At 43.0% G+C, this 17,930-nt stretch overlaps 1 protein-coding gene across 1 annotated transcript; it reads right to left on the reverse strand.

Moving 5' to 3' along the window:
* Positions 1 to 749: 749 nt before the first annotated feature.
* LOC128438393 (rasGAP-activating-like protein 1) lies at positions 750 to 17,903 on the reverse strand. The gene is made up of 21 exons (XM_053420958.1): positions 17,664 to 17,903; positions 17,318 to 17,374; positions 16,190 to 16,303; positions 15,765 to 15,826; positions 14,161 to 14,290; positions 13,594 to 13,675; positions 13,233 to 13,373; positions 13,004 to 13,095; positions 12,164 to 12,281; positions 11,372 to 11,525; positions 10,041 to 10,105; positions 9,211 to 9,323; positions 8,338 to 8,530; positions 8,015 to 8,152; positions 7,055 to 7,199; positions 6,253 to 6,425; positions 4,357 to 4,494; positions 3,666 to 3,801; positions 2,820 to 2,940; positions 2,533 to 2,609; positions 750 to 2,401 (listed from the first exon to the last, which is right to left on the reverse strand). The coding sequence occupies exons 1-21, from the start codon at positions 17,726 to 17,728 to the stop codon at positions 2,253 to 2,255; spliced, it is 2,463 nt and encodes an 820-aa protein (XP_053276933.1). The 5' UTR covers positions 17,729 to 17,903; the 3' UTR covers positions 750 to 2,252.
* Positions 17,904 to 17,930: the final 27 nt, after the last annotated feature.

Consider the following 17,930-nt stretch of genomic DNA (forward strand, 5'->3'; position numbering starts at 1 on the left):
TCTCATGCCTAATGAGAGGGTGATCAGGGAGACTGTGCTGCATCACTGCAGGTATAGGTCGGCTCTCTTTATCATTTAAACAAGGCCGGGAGGAGGAACAGCTGCAAACACTGTTTGTGAGGCATACTTTAGCATTAGCTTCTGATTCCTGTTGGATTGTAACGTCCGTGGTCATGGGGGTTTGATTAAATTATTCATTTGAACAAAGGGGGTTTGTGGTAACCATGACACTCTGAGACATGTAATGTCATTTTCTGTAAGATCATGAATGAATGAATGTCACTGCCTGCACTGACTCAGGCCTTTCACATTGAAACCAACTAAGACAAGAGAACATAAAAGACAGATAGATACTAAGTATTCACTAGAATACTTCTCAGAAGAGCATATGCCTCCGCTGCAGCCCAAGACTTTCTTTGAATTCTATCAAGCTGCACCAAATTTCGAACGCTCTTACATATCAGTACCTTTTCATCAAGATCCCTAAATTATTCCCAGTGAAAATAGTGAAAATGTCCGAAAATGCTTTATACTGTTAAAGAGAGTGAAGAGAAGTTCCTGGATCTACACCAACATTTAATGGGTTCCTGTCTGACCAATAATACCACAGCCTTTCACCACCATCGTGGTAATCAGTCCAGTAGTTTTGGTGTAATCTTGCTAACTAACAGACAAACAAACAATCAGACAGGGGTGAAACATGACCTCCTTTGCAAAGGTAATGATTTCTCCATTTTATTGAACACAGGTTAACTAGAAAGGAATCTGTTAATTTACTGTGAACGGGGAAGTTTTGGTTTTCAGGGCAAAAATTTGACACTAGACTTGTTAGCTGAAATAATATTTTACTGAATAATACAATTGTGTTTAGTTCACAGTAACAATTCACTTGGAACAAACCATCATGGTTTATTTGCAAAATAAAGTACAGGCAGTATGTTTTTCTTTTCAAAATAAAAGCCCTTATTCAGGGAACATAAATTTCACAAACAACACTTTTGTGTTGAAAAGATTGAAATCGCAAATCAATTAAAGCAAGGCAGCATTAAAAAAAAACTTAAGAAGTAACTATCAATGTAAAATATGGCTCTGTCTGGTATGTGAGTTTTTAGTTATACATCTAACAGTAGAAATGATGATTACCAGAAAAAAATTCTGCTCTAGAGGGAGGTGACATGCTGAGACTGGATGAGAGATCACTGGACTGATCTCTACGACCTTCAGTGACCTTCTCCGCTTTGGGGAAAGACCCTGACACTACTCGCTGTACGGGGAATGGCTTTTACGACATGCTTGTGTCTTGTGTCTCTCACAGATATAGAAAAAACTGGTTGTGAATTTAAAAATGTGATTGTCCATAAAGAAATTTGGCATCTAAGACACATCCAAGCCAAATATAGTGGCACCTAAATCTCAAGGAAATGTAAACATTTATCAAATGGGAGAATCTCAGGTATCTGGATCTGTATATGGCCTTTATATTGTTTATAGGTAAATGTTACCCATATGACTTTAGGGAAGGAGCTACATCAAGTGTTTCTAAATATGCAAATAACATCAGAACCCAACATGTAGGAGGACTGGCCATAGCACCAAACAAAAGCACGTTGTTTTGTCTAAAGGGACCAAAGCAACAATCAAAATGATTATGTTTCTTATCGAGCAGGCAGCGTCTTACTGTGGCAGCATGTGCACCAGCATTTCATAAACTCATGGTGGTTTGACCGTTAATCTTATTGTCACTGCTACATTGCGGCCACGCCATTAAAATTTGTCCCAATAAGAAAGAAAACGTTGATAAAAGCATAATGGGAAAACAACTTACATTCAGTTACTGTAGATTACACTACAACAAGCCGTTTGCATAAAAACGTGGGACCCAGGTCCTGTACAGGTTCTTTAGAAATATAAAAGCTTCTTGTCACATTTCAACAACAAGTGGATGCAGGCCATGCAACAGATTGCTTGTTATATACATTAGAAAATATCCGAGTCGGATCATGCTTCTCTCCCCGGCGCTGTTGAAGCCAGTGGCGCTCAGGGAATACAAACTGATTCAAAATGGGAGAGTTTCTTGTGCTCTTCACAGCGAGGCGTGAACTAAATGGCTGGAGGAGGGCACATCCTGGGGCCACTTTCTCTCCCTGACAACCGAGAGGGAGGAGGATATCGGATGCTCAAATGTGTTCGTTCAGGATGCAGCCCCGCCCCCTGCCTCTCTCCATCAGCGGGTGCCGGTGTAATGATGGAGTCTAGGGATTCAGAATGACACTGGTGGCGTCCTGCTTCTCTCTGCGCTGGAAGGTGGCGTGGGCCTGCTCCAGATCCTCTAGAACCGCCATCAGCCGGGCGACCATGCTCTGACCTGGCTTCAGGAGCTGAACGTTGCATTCTGCCCCATCTATGAGAAAGAGCACTAAGCCGTTAAAACATAAACAATGCAATCATGTAGATAATGCAAAGAGCATCCTTGTGCCTAAGCGGGACATTTAGTTACAGTCACGATCTGTGATGTAGCAGCTGCAGCCTCACCTGGGAGAACGTCAGGGCTGATCTTTCCTTTATTGCTCAACGCCTGATCAGCATCCGGCATCTCCACATATTTTTTCCTGCAGTGTCAGTCACAGGAATGAATCACAGGATCACACACCATTCTCTAAAAGCTGATTTGTCTGCAGACCCTCGCAGCTCAATGTTTGATTACAGGGTCAAAAAACACAAACAGACACAGCAGAGAAGTGTTGTCCCATGTTGCAACATGGACCTCTAGTGTCCGGTAAATGTACTACACCCAGACAGGGGCTGTTCCCTCTGCTGACCTCAGTTTCTCTCTGCCCTGCAGAAGCTCCTTGTAAATGGTCTGAGTCTCAACGTCAGGATCCAGCGGGTCGCTCCAGTCGCCCAGAGTCACAGCCGAGTGGGTTCTACTGCAGCCTGTAACTGAACATATGAGGGTCACACAAATATCCCTGATGGGAGTCTCACAGTTTTCAGTGGGAATAGCAATTAAACCCCAAATTCTGGTATTACTACAGGAAACACACACAATATAAACAATCCCTTTTAATATTCTGAAAAGGTGTAGATTAGGACTGAGAAAAAACTTTAAATATTTGCCTAGCTCCAAATCACCGAATAGAATAAGAGAATATTATAATAATACATTAGTAAGGTCCAGAACTTAAACATTATAGAGAAAACCAACAGTTCCCACAACAAGCAACTGTATAATTTTAAGTTTGTAATCAGATGCAGCTTTCAAACAGTAACTTAATGTAATTGCTCAGAGAAAACCACATTATGATTCTCAGAGCTCAACAACGACATGGCAGCAACAACCTGAATGTTTAGTCACAAAATATGAATCACCAGGAACTCATGCTTTCTTTGACGCCAGCTACAAACCAGTGGACCAGGACTAAAGTAAGAGAGTGAAATATTGTATGTAGTACATGTGAGTCCACATACAGATTAAACTCTGGGATACTGTTAATTCATGAGAATCCTTCTGGGGCCATCTTGGGTGTAATTCAACATATTTATGTTTGTAATCTGAGCTACTTAATCCCTCAAGAGTACAATTAAAACTGGTGATATAGTTACATAGCACCTTGAGTGGCTACAGAAGGGCCGTGCATCATCAGGTGTGGTAAGAACAGGATTACCTGCACGGTCTGCCTGTAGACAGCACGTCCACTTGCCACTGCGATGAGCCCCTGGGTGGAAAGAGGGCAGCATGCGCTCATTGTAGATGCTGACTTTCCTGATCGCTGACAGCCACTGGTTCAGCTCGTTCACGTTCTATTCAGGCAAAGCAAAACAGTGTCACCCAGGAGTAGTACCCAGTTTATAACCTTACACTCAGTACAGTGCACACCTCTGCCAAGACACAAACAGTCCCCTTGGGATATCACCTTTAAATTTACTCGATTTGAATTTTTATTTGGAGCTGTCACAAATTGCAAAAAGTCATAAGTATCTGCCAGATTTTTTTCATCAAGATCAATGAATTATTCTCTGAGAAATCAACGAAAATCTCAACCTGATAAGTGAAAACAAATCCCTGGACCTTCTAGGGAGTTCCAACTCAATTTAATGGGTTCTAACTATCTATCTAAGGAAAAACACAACACAGACAAAAATCCCCTTGGTAATGAAGAAATATTTAAATAAAATGAACATATATACAATTATTTACCATTTCATTTGAAAATATATACAATCTAAGATCTGAAATTTTTCCCAAAATGGGTGAAGCGTTAAATGCTTTTCCTGTGCCTACATAAACATTTTTGTGGCAAACTCAAAAAGGTCAGGGACTTGTTTGGCTAATGGCTGGTGTAGGTACCAATGCACCTTGCACTGGATGTACATGGTGTGCATCTGTCCGTCGTTGTCCTGGGTGATGACCTGCATTACATTCTGCTGCTGAAAGGCATTTTCATCCACCCTCTCCACGGCACACACGCACTGCACGGGGATGGAGGAGCGCACCTGCAACGATTGAACCACAGACCACAGCGCCAATTAACACAAGGATGAACGGACCGGTGATGACGGATCGTACCTCGAGCAGTTTAGCCGGAGCACCTCTTTTATTTGAGAGAAATAAAAGAGGTGTATGGTTTGATCACAGAGCAAATTAGTGGAAGGGCGTCTGATGCTGAAATAGTTTGCCCACATTAGGGTCGGAGGCTCGGTGTGAGGCCAGGAGGAAGTGGAGATGAGATCAGCACGGCAGCAAAGGCCGCTTTAAAGTGTAAATCAGCCACTTCCAATGGGAGCTCGTCTCGCTAAGACTGGAGTGCGCCAACATGGAGGAAAGGGCTCAGGACATTGTCTGCAATCTGATTTGCAATGTTAGCATGAATATCCACAGCCTTCAATTAACGCTCGCTTTCATTCCAGTCGCTCAAAGAGAGAGCTTTTTACCGAGGTGGAGAGAGCCCGCTCCCCTCTCCCTCTCTGGCTGGTGAATAAGAGGAGATCATTATCACAAGGCTCAGCACCACATGGTAATAACACTAATGATGTTCTCACAAGGAGATCAACACAAATACATTAAAGGGAGCTGTGGAGGACTAAAATGTTTCCTCTGTTTGGGAGACAAGTTGATGAACGTCCATCAAAGGGCAGTGACCGATTCATCGTCACAAGCACGATCAGCTTCTAATAAGGAATTAGTCACTTTCACGCGACCCTGATGAAACTTAATAAATAAGCAAGTATCTGCCATATAATAAAACTATTAAACTCAATCTGTACACAAAACACAACACATTAACATATAATCATAAAATATACACACAATAAATGTTACATTTTAAATAAATTCGTTAAATCTATAATTTGCATTAATATAACTTCTAGGATGAATAAAAACAAAGGTTGGTAAGCCTTGAATAAATAAAATAGCAAGAGCAGGCTACACTTTGAAAAAAGTGTAGCCCTCTTGTCAAATGTACTCCCCCACAACACGTGAACGTGCACTGACGGACAACTGCTAGAAGCCGTTTTTTCTGTGGCTCAAGCGTTAACTTCTGGCTGTCGTTTCTGCTTCTGATTCGAATCACGTCCAACAATCCTCTGACTATTTGCATGTTGTTAATTTCCCTCTGAAAAAAATGTGCAAATAACTTATTAGTACATGTACTTTTATTGTATACACGTGTCACTATTTTTTCTAGTATTGTATTCTTATAATATGCTCTTTACCATATTTAATTTACTTTATTTAAATGTTCTCTTTTCTCTTACCTTATATTCTCTTTGGCATTGCTCTTATTGAATTGCTGAGCTGACTTGTCCTTTTTGTCCAACACTTTTTATTGTACTGTTGACCCCGTCTTAACTTATGTATAACAATTGGACTTGCACATGATCTTCAGCGGTCTATGTCTCTCCGGCTGAACACTCCGGTCCTGCACAGTGAGAGCACGGGCAGGGTGTCTGCAGGCGGTCGGGTCTGTAAGTGTCAGACAGATACGCCAGCCAATCATTTGGTCCGAATGAAATGATTGGTTGTGTTTAACCCAGTCCCGCGAGGGCCACAGAAAAAAAAACTATTTCATCATTTATTGATGGCTTTCTGGACATGAAAAGGATTTCATCAAACAAAATTAAAAAAGTGTTTCATATAAAAAAAAATACCAATCCTACCTTTAATCAATTTTGTTTTTAAGTCTTTTTCTAAACATTGTAAACTTTTGTCTTTTTCCAGTGTAGGTTCTGGCCTATTAGTCTAGTACCAACCTGCCACTCAGGGGTCTTGGCGTAGGACAGCGTCTCACTGGTCAACCAGAAGTAGCGTTTCTTGAAGGCGAAGCGGGACAGCAGCTGGGGCCCCTCTGTCTTGTGTTTGTGGAGGAATCCCTCTTTGACTGTGACAGACGGCATGAACACGGCCCTCTGAGGCACCTCGGACACTGCAGGTACAAGGAGAGAGTTTGTGAGGTGCATATAATGGCACGTTCATCCACAGAGACACAAGGTGGTGCTGTGACAATAAGCAGCCAGGCTACAATTGTTTAACTACAGTACACGTCTTTATTTTCAGCGCTTTGTTATTGACAACGCCTCCGACCATCAGCATATGAAGAATTCAAAGAACAAGCATCCACTCCTGCATTCCAAATCCTCCAGAAGACAGTAAATGTCAAACTGGCCTTTAAGAGAAAAGAGTGGGTGTGATGTGCCTCAGGAGGCAGAAACACGATATGTCAGAGGGGGAAGATGTTTCACAACAACAAGAGCCTCACTGACACCTGATGGTGACAAAGCAGCTCAGACATGTTGGGTAACCAGTGTGGCGTGTCCAAGCGCCTGAGGTCTCTCGCTCCAGCTCCCCACCAACTCATTAACCATCACATCTCTTGTCCACACTTCCAACAACTTATGAATATTTTACCAAGTGGCCACAGTATTGTTTTCACCGAATCCCTATATCACCGGCTTGGGGCTGCTGGCAGCCGGCCCGCGGCTAATTCGCAACATTTAATTAATCGAGAGCTTGACCTCTAAACTTTCCCTTCGATCCCACGGTTCCCAGTCTTACCAATGTCATGGTCTATGTCGATTAACTTGTCGAGGAAGTCTTTCACAGACGCCACGCTGCGAAGGATGATGGGATGAAGAGGCGCCATCCACTGCTCCTTTCCGTGACCCAGCTGAATGCCCAGGTTCCCGACACTTTGCAACGCCTGGCGAGCACAGACACACAACAACATCCACTCAATGCCCACATCTCCAGCACACGAACTGACAGTGCTCGCTGTGAGTGACTGCACATCTCAAAGTCAGAGATCAAAAGGGTTCCTCTGGCCGAGCATGCTGTGAGGCCCTTTGTCCGACCCCCACCTGGCCTAGGGCGAGGAGGAAGTCCCACTCTGCAGCCCGTCTCTGATGCTCGGGCTTTGAACCGCAGTCTGGTCACAGCGCGCACAAATGTAAAAATAGCTTGTTCCCTTTCTCCGTGGAGGACCCATGGCAACAGCACTTCAGCACCGCGGACAGCAGCCAGCAACGTTTCACTTTTAATGTGTGGCCGTGACCTCCCTGTTTTTAATGATATTGAGGTTGTTTGTGTTGTTTATGTATGACTCTTGGTGATCACGACCATTCAACAGTATGGTGAGCTTAGTTAGAAACTACCAGAGGCTTTTATTGCCAGTGCGACAATTCTTTTTTCTGTGTCTGCCTTTTGCAGTTTGATCTATTTCCAGTCGAGACAGGATGTTCGAGCGCAGCATAACCTGAGAAGGTATCGTTCCACTGCAAAGTAAAGGAACGAGCTGCATGCGAAATTCAATCGTCATAATTTGCTTTTGTCTATACACATAGTTTAAATGTGCATTTTGTCTTCCTGTTTCCGAATTGTTGTTGGAAATTACTCGCCTCGCCTCCCGTGCATCAACGTCTTTCACTGTTTGTTTCTTCTGCACTTAAGTGTGATGTCTGTACGTGAATTAATTATTCATAGCGGCGTCTGTGCCCACGTCTGTGTTATGCATCGTACCTTGGCCAGTAGTAACAGGGTTCTGCTCGTGCGCGTGTCCGCGTGCTGGTCTCTCAGCTGGAACAGTTTAGGCGTGAGGATGGCAGGAGCGAAGAAACGCAGGAAGAAGAACCCACTGATGGCCAGATACTTCACGTCCTGTAAAAGTAAAGTGAATTTGATGGGAAAAGTTTATAAATCTGAGGACTGTCACTCAGTGTCAGATTGTAGAGTACAGAGTGGTAGCTGAATATGAAACATGTAAAGGGAGTGTAAAATACATCGACGGGCTTAGAAAAGTGTTTCCAGCTTGTATTCTCAAAGTGTTTTTGCTCCAGACTGACCTCGTTCTCGGGCTCAGCAAATTGCTCCTCTACTCTCTTGTGCAGTTGTTTGAAGGCCACTCTCATGACCGGAGGACACTGATCGAATGAGCCCACAATAGATTCGGTGATGCTGGTTAAGTAGCTTTGCAGCATCTCCACACTGCTGTCCCGCACCTCTGCCTCCGACACTGCTCCCTTAAATGAAATCCGTCTTTGGGGACAAAGAAAGATGAGAGGATTTATTGTCCCTGTGTCAGACATAGACGAAGTACCATTTGTATCGAGATTCGGTGGAATTGTAAAAGGACCATAGACAATTAAGCATACTGATGAAATATACTGAAATTGACATATACCAATATATTACATATAAGTGACAATGTAATTGCATGTTAGAGCCTTTTTATACACAGTCTTGTGTCGGAGCAATTTCATACAATGGACAGCTGAATACAGATTTTGAGAGTTGAACTGGGGATGTCCAGAGAGCAATGAAGACATGGGACAGCTGATACTGTGAAGACTGTCTGATCTACTGTGGGTGTAGAGGATGTTTGCTCCTGGATCTCCTTCCATGTCAGAGAAAGACATCTCAGGGGGCTCATGGCAGTTGCCATGCAACAGCCTCCCCCCTTTCCAAATTCCTTTTTTCATTTTCTAACAGTCTTCCTCTCAGGGGTGAGGCGTACATGAAGTGGGAGGCCACCTGTGACCACGTTTCCATCTGACCATTTTAACACTGAGATCGAGAACTACACAGATGAGCCTACAACCCTCAATCCCAGTTTGTGGCTTAAGACAAGCTGGTGTGAAAGAAGCTGGACCATTTTAGGTCCGGATAGGACGGATCATGGTTGTGAGCGGGCGGGAAGATGTGTTTTAGGTTTTTACCTCGTGCGGTTCAGGTCGATCTTACACGGGTCCAGCTCGATGTACTTCTTCTCATCAAAGATGCGATTAATGATGGGCTTCAGCACCTCATGCAGATACAGCATGCCAACAGCCTGCCAGCAAAACAATACCATATGCTGAGGACAGCTCATTTGCATACATCTTCTAAATGTGTAAACGTGCTTAAGAATAAACAAGGTACAGTGTGAAGCAGCAGGGGTGCATGAGAAGGTGTGAATTTAACAACAATGGGGAATGTACATGAACACGTTCCACTTGTTTTCCCAAGTGCACAACATTTTGCTGACTGCTAACGAACATATTTCAAATCTGCACATTTGTTTTCAAAGTGAAATATACAAACGCAGATGTATCTCATTGTTTTAGATACTATTATCAAACTACACAGGCCGTGTCATGGTCAGTTCACTGAATATCATGGAGATAAATCTTAAACATACATTTAATGGATTCCTCTGTGTCATTGTCCATGTAGAGAATACGAAATGATTTGCTGTTGAAACATTTGATTTGCAAAAAAAGAGCTCTTTTAGATCTTTATCTCTGCTATATTATATATTACTAGATATATATCATGCTAATATATGTCCAATCTTATCTTTCATACTCATAAATAAACTGTACTTTGTATATTTTGTATTTGTTCTTTGTTATATTTGTTATAACTACTCTGTACCACATCCCACACATATTTTTAACATTTCATGTATTTATTTTGTATTTATGTTGAAATAAACGAAACAGTAGAGGGAGAAAAATCCAATAATTGCAGTTCCTTGCAACATAAAATAACAGTTACATCATCGCACCTTCATGAACTGCTCCATGGCCTTGGAGGCGAGTGAGTTGGAGCGGAACAAAGTGTTTGGATCAGCTGTGAGAACACAAGAGAAAAGAGGCTGATTAATATTATAGTAAATAACGCCACCATTTAACCTGAAATACATGTATTTACATCAAATTATAACAGAGAGGCAGCAGCTAAGACTTTAGAGAAGCGTGGATCTGATCATTTCCTCTCCATTATTATCTCCCAGCCAATTTAATGAAGCCGCTTTCACAGACGCTCTCAACAGGGATATAATCGAGCTCGATGAAAATCTCTGAGATAGATGCATTGCTTCATTAAATTCATTGGCAGCTATTAATGAGAAGTGTGGGTCCTTTGTGTGTTTCTGGTGTCACTTCAGGCTTCTGGCATGTGTGACATGTTTATCAACTGAGAGCTGATCTGCTTTAGAAGCACACACCACTCAGTGTGACAAATGAGGACAGGGTGACCTTGCTGACACAACATTTAAATCCTTCAAGGTGGCAACACTGACATATTCATAGTGACAGGGACTGAGGTGGTTAGGTGAAATATTTTCGGGGACATATATGGGGACCTGTGTGTTTGCACTGAAACCCAGTGGGTGTACTGCACAGTTTCCTTTCCTTTACCCCTGTGCCCAACTTTAATGTCTGGCTGCCAACGGCATCTATTCTTGATCAAGCACTTACTCTCAGGATCATGTGGAGTTGCTATGGAAACTTAGGCACTATGCTTATTATCTCAAACTACACCAACACAACCAAAAGACCAGAGCACAACTCTGTGTGAATTATCATGGGAATGTTGTGCGGAGGCAATAACATGACTAATCCAGGCCACAGAGGGGCCATGCAAAAAAGACTGTTGGGTGAGTAAATAATTGGCATTGTGGAGGCAAATATGGTGCTGGTAGGTTTTAGACGCCCACGTTCACACACCATGACGGTGGCGCTCGGAGACCTCAATGTCATATCAGAGATAAATAGCAGCAGCACTCAGAGGGTCTCTGGAGTGACGAGTGATTGCAGGAAACTGGCAGGTCCCAAAATCTGACTAATGCAAAAAGTGACTAATAGAGATAAATGTAGAGCAAATGCACACCGTGTATTTTGTGATCACAGATGTCACATGTGCTCAGATATGGAGGCATTTATGGTTGCCATTCTTCTGAGAGACAAACTGGAGCATACTGTCATGGGCCTCCAATGTGGGACAAATGAAGGATTATCTTATCTTATCTCTATCGGATCAGTGCACTTCATAAATACAATACAGCCTGGAAATGATGAGTCTCTGTCATGGATGACATGTTGTCTCTAATCTTACTGGTGTGGTTGACCTCCCGCGTGTTCAGGTAATCCAGGAAAGGCACCACTAGGCCCTGGCCCAGGTAGATCTTCACCAGGGTCATTGCCACATCTTGACGGCTCTCAACCGTGGTAACATCCTCCAGCATGGTCAGAGCGCTGCTATCCTCCACCTGGGGAGAGGACGACTCAGGTAATGGGTACAGAATGTGAACGGCATCAGAGGATAAATGAGACAGATGGAGTGAAATGAAAGCTGGGCTTAGACGACAGGAATTTGGGCCAATTTAATTCCAATTCTGCCACCCCCCGAGTATTGGAGGAGAATTAAGTCTGGAACCTTAGCAGCGATGTTTGGCCCAGAATATCTGATGGAGGTTTTACAGCAACCATTTTCTCAAAAAGACTCATTTAGCTTTATGCTTTTGTTTATTGACATAAGAGCAAGTTGTCGCTCCATGCCACCCTCCATTTTGTGTACATCTGTTTCCCCATGAGGTCACAGGAGAGATGTGAGGTGGTGCATCTCTGTCCCTGGAGCAGAGATGTCAACAATATCCTGCAGTGTTTGATTATGATTATTTTTTTATCTTGTAGTGTGGGCGTGTTGAAGATTATGTAGAAGAAATGTGTTCTCCCAGTGCAACCTGATTTCAAAACGTTTTTAAACTCCTGTAGTCGGAGCCCAGCTTGACTGTGCATGAGGTAAAGAAAGAACACCACATATTCACACAGTCCAGTCTCTGGACACAGAAAATGATTTATCATGCAGCTGAGCACGGGTGTGCTGCAGAGGAGTCATGACGCTGACCTCTGTGGGCGAGATGACTGACTCAACCAGGAGGTCAATGAGAGGCTGGTAGTACACAGATGGCAGGATGCGATCCTCCACCAGACGCACCTTCAGACGCAGCGCTCCCAGTTTACCACTGTGACAGAGGAAAACACCAAAGAGAGAATGGAGAGAGATGATTTACCTGCATTAAAGGTATCTTGGGAAAGACGGGGAAATCTTTATGGACTTTTTGAATAGACACAAGCTCCTGGCTTTGTTGTCTGTTGTTTTATTTAAAGTTAGTAAGCTGCTGAAATCTGCAGGAAACTGTCAATAAAAAAGCAAGATGCTGATTGCGTGTGATACATTTAAATGCTCTTTTTATATAACATCTCTAAACACTGTGAGAGTGTGTCCTTATGGTGCGTCAATTGTTCACACTGCTTCCCTAAACCACTCAGGTGTAACATATAGTCCCAGAGCGAATAGGTTTTGTAATGACCCGGGTAGTTACCAATTTCTACTCAACAGTTTGCAATCCTCAATAAAACTCCTTTAACTGTGAGTGTCTGAGATTCACTTTACTTTTACCTCGTCTTCTTCGCAGTTCACTCAGCTTTGTTTGGTCTAAAATTATCTGCAGGAACAGACGCTGTCAGAGACCTGGCTGTGCACCGGCAAGCGTTCATTTAGATGCACGAAAGAGAGCATGCAGGGGGAACAAATACTTTCCTTGGCTGCATTTAAAAACACAGTGTGATTGCTGCTCACGTTGAGTCTTGAAAGGTTTCCAAAAGCAAAATGCATATCTCAGTTGTAAAATACAAGCACACAACCTCAACACACTGTCCAAATAAACACACCCATAATTCTCACCCTGCATCAACTTCGTTGTTTCCCAAGGGTAGCAAACGGAACCAGCCCTCTAATAGAGGTGTCTTGTGCAAACAAGCAAGAGGGATTTCCACCTGCAACCAAGAGCAAACAAGGATATGACTCCAGGAAAGAACAATAACTTATTAAAGAATGTAGTGTCGAGAAATGCTCTACTCACAGACAAAACATTTTTGAACCAACCATGTGTTTATATCTACAACATCCTCACCTTTCCAAGAAAGTCATTCTTTCCCACCATGTCCCAGTCCCAGACCTCCACAGTGATGTTTCCTTCCACACTCAGCTCCTCTGGATCCACCTCCAGCTCCAGTGACTCTCCCCAGTGAGGGAAACGGGTTTTCTTGATAATCTAAAACACAGCATTTCATGTTATGAGAAATCCACAATAAACCTTTGTCGCCTCACCTTGTCGAGGTTTAAAGGCACCATAGAGGCTGTTGCACCTGGTTAAGGCTTATTGTTTTTTGTGAATATGGGCTATACAAACTAGATTTGTTTGATGACTGATTTGACCTCAGCTCACTTATGCATATTGTAATATAAAATGATCCAACTACCAGACAACTCACCGAGGTCTCTGCGCTGTGGTTGTTGAAAATAACTCTTGCGAATGGATCCGAGGTCCCGGTGATGTCTCTTGGAGCCAAGTCTCTGTAGTTATCACCAGACAGAAAGACAACAGAACCGATCAATACACTGAAGCCACTCAACAAACTCTTCTAAACTGTCAGCGAGGACAAATCCTCCGCTCTCCACTCGTCCTTATTCTCTCAAACTCAATCCACATTCATCGGGTCATGTTTGAATAACTCAGTGTCAAGTTCTGAGTGACATGCTCATTAGTGCCCTGCCTGAGAGCGAGAGATTGTAGCCTGGGACGCCCAGATGGGATAGTGAGTGGTGTGACATGGCGGCGTGACTCTGGAGGAGAGTGTGGAGGCCTGCGGGGTGATGGTGTAAAGATTTCAGCTCAGAAACTGTGACGGCACAGGAAGGACTAAGCTTCAGAAACTTAACTTCATCATATCGAATCTGCTTATTAGGACGATGATAACATCACGATAATATGATGGTCACATGCTTGAGATCTCATTGTCCCCTCATTTTGCTCTGTCAGGATTTGAAAGTTAATTTACCTGGCTTCAATGATTTGACAGCGCAGGCTGATCTTCTCTGTATCTTTCAGCAGCAACACACTCAGATGGATCTCTCCCTGGACTTCTTCATCAGGGTCGACCCTCGTCAGGTTCAGCCAGTTATCCAGCCCTGACCAGGCAACAAGGGAAGACACCAGTCATTTAAAACAGCAATGCTCAATACACATTAAAACAGTTGTTTGGGGCCAATTGAGAAACTGATGAATTAACCTTTTCATCAATAATATCAAAGTAATCTCCTTAATGAGACAAAATAATCTGCACATATTCAGATTCATTGTTTTCAATTGAATCAAACCAAAAGATTCTGGGTACTCCCTAGTCCCATCTTCTCAGCTGTGAGGATTTGCATGTCTTTGTTTAATTCAATAGTAAACTGTAGATTTTCAGGATTTGCGCTGATAAGAGGTGAAGACGTCACCTTGAGCTTTAGGAAATCATGGTGGCTTTTGTATTACTATTCGGTGGCTAGGGGGTACAGCGAGTTGTCTTCTAACAAGAATGTCGGTGGACCGATCCTTGGGCAAGATACTGAACCCCTGACAGCTGCGTCGGCAGTGAGTGAGTGATGTGTGATAGAGAAAGCATTGCACATAGATGCTCTGTGTGAATGTGTGTGTGAATGGGAGAATGGCAAAAGTGTCCTGTAAAGCACTTTGAGTGGTCATCAAGACCAGAAAAGCTGCTAAACAAATACAGACCTTTTGCTTTTCTAACGTGTTGTGGTCTAATCAAACATTTAAAAATGGCAAATTGTATGCATAAAGGTATAAAATGCTTTATAATCTATAAAGTACAAGACAAGATGAGAACATGCTCAGTCTCAATCTGATATTGTTTATATTTCAGCCATGTCACATCCTCTGTTTCGCTGTGTGCAAGGGTGCGTCAAGGCCAGACTGTGAGAAGGTTTGTGCGAGGGAGGAACTGACTCAGTACCACCCTGTGCCCATTAATCACACGAGGCCATGCCAGGTGGCTTTCTACAGAGGCATCAGTATTCAGCAAACTAACCCTGATAAACACATTGAGCAATTTAATACAACTACAAAACAGCATCACACATATTTCAAATGCTCCGTCTAACCAAAACAATGCAGGACGTGCTGGAGATCATGCTGACGTGAAGACTGGGACTATAGTTTCTTAAATGTGAAAGATTCTGTAAGACATTAAAAGGGCTCTTCTGGTCATTTAAAATGAATTGGCTGTTCTATACTTATTTTTACAGCACAGTGATGCTCCACACAAACAGATGGTTTATGATGCGCGATGAAAAATACTAGCATTTACGCAGATGAGCAGCAGGAGAGCCATTTAATAACAAATCAGTGGGAACGCTGATTTCACCGCCTCCGAGTTAGAGTTTACACGACCAAAACCGACTCTTTAAGTGCCTGATAAATGTGCGCTGATCAAATAAAATGTGTGAAACTACATCGGGAGACATTCCCAGAGTCTCCGTCTAAAAGAAGAAAGAGGGCAGGTCTCCTCAATCACATGGAACTTTGACTCGGCAGTGGAAATCAATGTAAGTTTAACCTCTGAGCTGCGGCCGTGCACCCAGATATGTTTAGTTTTACCTTTGGCTGGAGACCTGATGGCTTCTTTATTCAGTGAAATCTTTCCGATAACATCATCGTGCCTGATGAAAGAGATAAAAGAGGGGATTATCAGAGAGAAGCTATTGATGCTGCAGTTCTTGCAACAGTTAAATGAGGTGAATTGGAGGACGGACTGATTGGAGCACTGTGGTCACAAGACGACAAGAGAGAAAAAATAACCTTTAATCACTCAATGTGGGCGACCATCTGTCTGATGATGTTTGTTTATTCAAAGCCTGGAGTGACTTTCTCAGAACATTTAAACTGTATGTGAGGTTTTAACCCAAATATACTAGTTCATGAGCCGAGTTAAGAAAACACTGGTGGCTTAGAGGACTATAAATCAAATGAAAGGCTCCGTCAGTAAAGAGGCTGAATATGGAATAGCTTCAAATGAGTGTTACCCAATGGTGTCCTCGTCCATGACATGGAAGGAGAGGGAATGGAAACCCATCGGGAGGTGCAGTGTATACTCTTCACCCCAGAAAGGATTGAGATTCTTCCACACTGTGGCCGTCCTGAAAGGTGAGGTTATACGTGCTGAGCAGACCTTATACCAATAGACATCACAGGAATGTACAAACAGCAACCAGCAGAGTGAGGAGTCATTGTAAAAGTGGCAGCAGTACAAGCTCTCACATACCCGAGGGGAGACAGATCATATGCTTTTAAAACTAATAGGATCCCTCCAAGGCATCATAAGATGTATAATGGAATAGGACAATAGGGAAAAACATAAATCTTCTACACATGATCATTTATTTTTTATGACTTTAATCAAAACTTTGCTCTAAGCTCTTTTGAAATTAAACAAATTCTCATTGGCTCAAATTCAGTGCAAATTTAAAGTTACAGCAACCTCGTGATAACAATAGAATTAATGTTTACACCACCACTGGAGCATTGTAGAGCTTTATGAGCGTGTCCGTTTTCTCCCGCCACATCATGCGAGAACATCACACTCGAGTCAGTTGTCCAGTGACACCACAAGATAATTAGTGTGACTGTTTGCAGTGAATCATTGTGCGATTTCCCCTCAACATGCCAGATGGAACAATGGCCACTGACTTTTCTCTACGTTTGTGTTGAAAACAACGACAAACATTTCCACTAAAGTTAAATCTGGATACTGTCAACGAGCACAACTGAAAAAAACTGTTATTTGGAGAATGAGTGGGGAGGAGGAGAATGAAATCATCTGAGCTGGTGTATTCTGCAGCTTTCTCCTTGCCTATACGCAGGGAGCACCCTGCAATAATAGATGCACCCTCTCCATGGTTACCTGAGGGAGTTTTAAAGGCCAGACCAGTATCAGGTTCTCTGCATTGGAGGGGCCACGCTGTGGGCACCACCACCCTGGTCCCACACACACACATACACACTCTAACCTGGATTACAGAGTAGTGCAGGCACAGCCAGAAAACTGAGCTAATTCGAATATAAACTTTGATGATGAATATATACTGTATATACAAGATACTTGTCATAAACACCTATGTGCAGATCTTCATTTAAAACAGAACAGGACTCACCTGGCCACAACTTCATTGTCAACTTTTACAAGACAGTATGGATCACTGGTGCCAGAGCTGAAGATGACAAGAGAAATATAGGACATCACGAGACATATTATAAGAAGCAGTTTCTCTGATGGTCAAATTAATATCCTCTTAAATTGAAACACTTGACTATCACAATTCTACAAGAAATCTACATGAGACAGCGTAGCACAGCTGGAAAAAACATTTCAAATGCAAGTTGGACGTTTCCAGGTGTAATCTGACAAGAAGCTTCTAAACAATGTTGTGGCTGTGTCGTCTCCATCCTGCGAGTTGAGACCTGAGCGCAGAGCCACATGCCTTTCGGGGGAATACTTACACGTCTTTGGCGGGGAGGTTCCTGCCCTCGACAATACGAAAATAAAGAGATGTATTTTGGGCCATTTTAGAGTCGAGTGCGGTAATGATCCAATATTCCTCCTATGTCCCCATGTGCGGGCTCTTATACAGCGCGCTCTCCTCCTCCGCTGCAACTCAGTTTCCTTCGCTTCATGGCACCTTCAGCGCGTGACGGCGCACGGCTCTCTCTCCAGCAGCGCGCAACACAGGCGCGCGTCCACATTCAGATCCAGATCCGATTCAGATC

This window comes from Pleuronectes platessa, chromosome 4, assembly GCF_947347685.1.
Source record: "Pleuronectes platessa chromosome 4, fPlePla1.1, whole genome shotgun sequence".
Taxonomy (NCBI): Eukaryota; Metazoa; Chordata; class Actinopteri; order Pleuronectiformes; family Pleuronectidae; genus Pleuronectes; species Pleuronectes platessa.